The 6,726-nt window shown below is 35.7% G+C and overlaps 1 protein-coding gene across 2 annotated transcripts; it reads right to left on the bottom strand.

Annotated features, from left to right (window-relative positions):
- Positions 1–2,211: 2,211 nt before the first annotated feature.
- LOC117329186 (thioredoxin domain-containing protein 9-like) lies at positions 2,212–6,721 on the bottom strand. 2 transcript variants are annotated; one of them, XM_033886992.1, is made up of 2 exons: positions 6,621–6,721; positions 2,212–4,524 (listed from the first exon to the last, which is right to left on the bottom strand). In XM_033886992.1, exon 2 carries the CDS (start codon positions 4,501–4,503, stop codon positions 3,835–3,837), a length of 669 nt encoding a protein of 222 aa, XP_033742883.1. In that variant the 5' UTR covers positions 4,504–4,524; positions 6,621–6,721; the 3' UTR covers positions 2,212–3,834. The 2 variants fall into 2 exon arrangements, with proteins under 2 accessions (XP_033742883.1, XP_033742884.1); XM_033886993.1 differs by having other exon boundaries at positions 6,631–6,715.
- Between the last annotated feature and the right edge of the window lie 5 nt (positions 6,722–6,726).

The following is a 6,726-nucleotide window of genomic DNA, read 5'->3' as shown; positions in this document are numbered from 1 at the left end:
TTTTCTTCAAATGTAAAACTGAGGTTACGAAAGTGAATGGTGCCTCATGGTGTACCTACAAACAAAATTTCATCAAAATCAGATCAGACAATATTTAAATTTCGACCTATCTGGGGAAAGGAAATGGTGGCCTTTTGTTTTTAGCAAAAATAAGTGCCGCCATTGTTTTCGTTGTATCATACTACAAATACATACCAAATTTCATCAAAATTGGACATCTACATATATCGACAAATCAGAAGTCATCTCTATGTCAGCCTTTTTGTTTTTAATTTCAATTTTTATACTGAATTAAAAACATCTTAAAAACATCCCTCCAATCAAGATTTATTTAACTCGAATGAATAGTAAAAGAGTTATAGAGCATAAGATTTTCAAAATTTTCAGCCAATCAGAGGCCGTGGCAGTTATCTTGGCTGACAGATTGAAAAAGAAAAGGATTCATTGCATACGCTCTAACCATGAGCTCTTGAGTAAAGTTTCATTAAGTTTCATCCAACAGCTAGTTTTCGAGAAATGTGACAGACTTATTGGGGACTTACTTACTCCAGATATTGAGCGGTAACTACCTGTTTCAGAAATCTACTAAGGGCCATAACTCCATCATTAATAATGTGCAAATAAATTTGGTTATCAAACCTGTTACAGCTCTCATGGCAATAAATCTTCCTTCGAAGTTTCCAATTAATCTGTTAAAAATTACTCAAGTTATTGAGCAGATCTACAAAGGGCAATAACACCGTAAATAACACACAAATTTGGTTATCAAACTTTAATAAACTGAGCTCTTATAGCAATAAACCTGCCTCTAAAGTGTTGAATTAATATATCAAAAATTATTGAAGTTATCGATTGGAAACCATTTTGTGCCTGCCCACGGCCCGAAGGGACATAACTTTCAGAAAAGGGAAGGTAACTCAACCCGATATATATTATGCACGTCTAAAATGTACAATGTATAAGGATTTTTGCCGGCAAGTTTCTTTGAAATTACCTTAGCATTTCAGGAGTAGCTGGTACATAGTTGTGTCTACAGGTGGACAACCAGATTTCAGTATACCCCCCTAGCCCGAGAATTAAAAGGATGGATCTTTGAAAAGCTCCTCCTTGGGAACAGTATGTGTGTGAAGGGATTTAAAAGGTAGGCCTAACTTGGCTTTCGTCATCCCTCACCGATATTAATATTGAGATACTATGTATTGTGTAACAGGTGTATAACTGAATGTAAGTTGACCAATATGTATGTTACAAAAAAGTATATGTTAATGTGGATTTAACATCACACTTTTTTTTACAGTAGGTATAATGCTATACTGGAGATATGTCCAGACATAGGGACTTGGCAGAAATGCTCAACCCATGGTCCACTTACATATATGGAATGTGGGTTGGGAATTCGCACCAAGTCTGTGTTTCCAGAGGCTGAGGGGGACCATTACATTGATGTGATATCTCCAGTGGATGAGGCCTGGCCAGCAACAAGAGGGAACATTACCAGATATACAATAGGCCGTGTCCTCAAAAATATGTCAACCACACCTGACAAAAAACAAAAATTTGTTCCCCTGAAGCTGGCAGACACCAAAAGTCTCAATTTTATCCTGTTCAAATAACCCAAACAATTCTGAGGTTAGTAATCAGTATGGATTGTTTCTTCACAGGTGAAACATTTAGAAAGACGAAGATTGTTTCTCATGGGAAGATTCATGAGATCGCCCTTTGCACTCATGAACTCTAACCCAAACGCTTTACACCAACAGATCTAGACTTCCACCCATTAAAGTCATGATGTTTTACCCTACAAACCTTATAACATCAGAGTTTACCCTTGTATTCATGACTTCTGACCCCGGACACCTTACACTGACAGAGTTCCACCTATAAAAAGACATGACCTCTGAACCAAAGCAGTGCAAACACCTTACACTTTCAGAGTTACACCCCTTGTACATCTGACTTATGATCCCAAACACTTTAATAGAATTTTATCCCTTGTACACACGATGTCCTACACTAAACACCTTACATATGCTAAGTTATTCATCTTGTACACATGACCTCTGACCGTACACTTGATTGAACAAGTGGAAGTCAATTTTGTAATTCGAACAGACTGACTCAGTAAAGACAAAAGACTCTTTGCCATGAACATTGCAGGGTAACTCACATGTTCTTTTGGCAAACAAGGTAACAATTAATCAAAACACATGATGTGGTTTAAATCAATTTTATCACCATGAAATATCTTGTATGTAAAAACAAATATCAATATCATATAATAAAACCACTTAGAATATTATTGATTTTTTAAATGGCATGAATTTCTAGACAATCAAAATCATGACAAAGTGTTCTTAAAAACTCCATGCAGATATGAATGACCACATTTCTCACAGAGGATATGAATCACTACTCAACTACCCCACTTACAAGAAAGTGTTGAGGGCATTACAGGACTAATAATAATATACAATAATATTTGGGAATACCATTTAAGTTTTATCGAAGGTGAAAAGTCTAAAATGAACAGAAAATCCTTGAAGTACTGTCCACCGTGTTCTAAGAAAATGAGTCATAGACAAACTGTCAATTTATTGTCAAATGATATACATACATGGGTTGCTTATGTTTTACAATGTCAAATATTTTATTATCACAATGACCAAAGCTTCAATATATTCATACTGCATAAAGCGGGACTAATATTTAACTCAAAATTCTAGGTTTAGGTTATCTTCAATATATTCATACTGCACAAAGGGGGACTAATATTTAACTCAAAATTCTTGGTTTTGGATATCATAGGACAATGAAATAGCATTTTATGGTGATTTATGAGTGGGCTGATTGCTAGAAATGAGAGCTAGAAATTCAAGTACATTATGTTATGTATATGAAGTTTCATGAAAAATGAAATTCAAAATCAAATTGAGGATGCTGTTGAGTTACGTACTTACTTGGAACACAAGTGCTTATGGCAGACCTCTCTTTAATATCTCCTCGATGACTCATCATGAGGAAACACAAAGACTATATATACTAGGCCCTATCATTACTATAAATATGTTATTACAGAGTTAACTACCTTTAGTGAAAATATTTTACAATTTATATATACAACGTTTACTGTTAGGTGCTGAAAGTTTACCTTGTAATTTTTTCTCAAGTCTACTGTTCTCAGTTCACATTTTATGTATGTTGATGTTTGTCATACCAACATGTGTCTACAATTTGTCTATTTGAAGTCAGGAGTCAAGCACTGCGGACAATCCAGAATGAATACGAAAATATATTTAGGCATGCAGCATCCTTTAATAATGATAAACTATATCACTTGTTTGCACTGTAATGAATGCTTACAAGTTGGATTTGTAAATGTTTTTTTAAATGTTTGATGAAGGATACTTGTACAATATGGATTTGGATCATATATTTATCCATTAATAAATAGGGGTAATAACTCAAGAACACATTGCTTCAGTCTGTAACATTTAAAATGTACTATCCCTTCAGATATATTATATTTACATACTCAGTATTTCTCATTTATACTTAAACCATAAATGTAAAATATTTGTCAGATTTGTTCTTGATTAAAACAAGTGTCAAATCCCAGATAAAATTAATTATCCTAGTCGCTATGTAAAGACCAGAAAAGTACCTTATTAAATAAATTCACAACAAATAGGTCACAATTTAAATAATTTGAACCAAACATTGTGTGTGTTGCATTTCGACTACCACTTGAGTCGTAATGTAGTTCAGATCAACACGATTCCAATATGATGGACACAACTGAAAGTAATTCAAACTTTACTACAGTGTCATGTTCATCTACCAGTCGTCCTCATCACTGCTGTCATCAGCATCACCTCCACGAATGATTTTCTTCTGATGACCTAGAATACCAGGTTTCTTTGTTGGTTGTGCTCCTGGAGGGGTCAGCAGATCGCCACTGTAATTGATGATAGTGGCAACTCCCAAACGCCATTCCATCATTTCTGTTGGAAAGTCATCTTTGCTACCAAGGTCATCAAACCCAACAATGTAGTCTGTGGTCTTGCCATCTTTAGCAATACACAAGGTTGGCAAAACAACTATTCTAAGGCGTTCTACCAAGAACGGACATTTTTCAACATTGATTTTGATGAATTTTGTTTCTAAATGCTTTGGAGCTAAAATTGCAAGATGTTTGTCCACAATTTTACACCTGAAGGTACTTTCTCTGTAGAAATGGCAAACAACTTGTTTACTCTTTTTACATTCATCAAAAAACTCTTTTTCATTTGCAATTTCATAATATTTGCCATGTCCAGCAGCAAGCCAGTCCTGTTTTTGTGATTGTGCTTTCTTCATCATGTCCATTCTCTTCTTACGAAGGGTTTCAAAGTCATCGTCATCCATCTGCTCCATCTTATGTATCTCAGCATCAACCTGCTGTTCCATGACATTAGCAGCATGAAGCAGTTGCTGCTCCATAGCATTTTCTATAGCAGCATTCATCTTGGTTAATGTGTTGAAAACCTATAACAGATAGAGCAACTTATTACTTGAAAGCCTGACACAAAGATATAGACATATGGATGTAGATGTGTACTGAAGTACACTCATACACAAAGAAAGTGATAGCATTTGACAGGGAGAGAGTTTTAGGTCATGAGTGTATTAATTGTAATGTTTATCTTAAAGTTTCCTTTAGACCCAATACCACACTTCATGTGTTGATTGGCGGACATCTACTGTCAAAATGCCAAATATTTGGTTTTGTGTCCAGAGTAGCTACTGTTGTAATGGAAAAGCATCTGATATGATTGAATACTTTTAGTCGAAAGTGAAGAATGCCTTTCTGCTACAACAGTAGCTAGGGCCACTGTCCACACCAGATTAACTTTTTGAAAGCAGATATCAAACTGGACTGATTGTCCATTCTGTCATCATTCTATCATATCCTTGGCCATATACGTATACCTACACGTAAATTATACAGGGTAAGTGATGAGAGTCAACTGATTGTCATAATATCAAATGTTTCGTTGTTGCAATTGGGGCTAAGGAAACTTGAGCCATGTTTGTGTAAAAGGAATGGGTTTGTACATATTTAAGCATTGAACTGCTTTCATTTGGAAGTTATGGGCTGATGAATGCCAGCTGGACAAAGGCAAGTTTAATGAAGCGCGCTAGTGCTTCATGTTGAATTTGCCTTTGTCCAGTTGGCATTCATCAGCCCATAACTTCCAAATGAAAGCAGTTCAATGCTTATATTTACATTTGACAACGAATTTGAAAGACTATATCCAGGAATTTTACTCTGATAATGAATAAACAAATTATTATCGTCAAAGACGGAACAGCCTTTTCAACAGCCATCTTCGTTATCGCCGACGTTACAATTATGACGTCACTATAATAATGACGTCATAATAAAGATTTGGAAGTTATGGACTCATAACTTCCAAGTGAGTGTAAATATTGTTTAATACAGTCTGTCACTCCGTTGATGGAGCATGCTTCTTAGACTCATGAAGTAGAGCTGTTGTTTATCACGCCAGAGACCCGGGTTCAATTCCTGTTGGGGCACCCATGGCCAGCTGCAGAATGTGTTTTTCCCAGTTCTTTCTCTTTTGTTATTGTTAGGAGAGACCATTGTGGTAGGCTTCACAAGTGAAATAATATTATCAATCCATGGATAATTCTAAGTAATGGATGTTATGGGAGAATTTAGTGTGGTCGGGTGGCACAGTGGTAACACACTTGCCTTTCACCGAGGCATGGTACTCCAACAATGTTAGAGGTTTTACCCGGCGAGGTACTTTTCACAGGCGTCGCAGTCGGCAAAATCATATCCGATAAAAAAAGAGCCGACCAGTGGCCTCTTATGTTAAAGGAGTACGATCGCGAGGCATGGGTTTTCTTCAGGTACTACAGATTCCTCTCAGAGTAAAGCCCTTTGACCTCAATCAAGGCCAACAAGTGTAAGAATAAAAGTTGATATTGTTTCGCAATTGTTGTAAAATAAATATCAAGTTTATATATGGAAGAATTCCATGATCTTGGCAGAAGTGGGCGTTATTTCGCTGGCCCATATAACAATATTTCAACAAAATAGTAGCATTGATTGTTTAAGCCATGATGCCTTTAGGCTTTAGCCTTATAAGTCTCGAAACATTGAACATAAAAAGGATTCAATTCATGTTCAAACTATAAATACTCTGAATGGAAGGTAGGCCTAATGTTAGTCCGAATTTTCTGACGATCTTACTACGTAGATACAAATTAAAGCAGCTTGAAAGGCGATATTAACATTACAAGCCTAATGTCGGACATCTTGTCAAAATAAAATAATCGCTAATATAATATTATCGATACTAACGTTATATACTGTTATGAATTGAGATCGAAACCCAAAACAAAACACTATAATTTTCTACTGGTGGAAAGCGGTTACTCATTATTATATAGATTTTAGTGTACACTAAAATATCGGAGTGCAAAAATTAGTGTCTTATCACAAACTTAACTGGAGATATCTGAAAGTCCATGTAAATGGCATAATAAAATGTTTTCATCTGAAATTAAAACGTAACATATGTTAGTCTCACCAAATGCTTATTTACTCATACCTTTCCTTACAGTTAAAGTCAAGAATTTCCTTGGAACTGCCAAAAACGTCTAACCGGTCCCAACGTGTGTTGAATCTGTCCCTACGACAGTAGTAATCGTTAATCT

Source organism: Pecten maximus, chromosome 6 (assembly GCF_902652985.1).
Source record: "Pecten maximus chromosome 6, xPecMax1.1, whole genome shotgun sequence".
Classification (NCBI taxonomy): domain Eukaryota; kingdom Metazoa; phylum Mollusca; class Bivalvia; order Pectinida; family Pectinidae; genus Pecten; species Pecten maximus.
The sequence above is the reverse complement of the archived record's forward strand: the minus strand, read 5'-3'. Positions and strand labels throughout refer to the sequence as shown.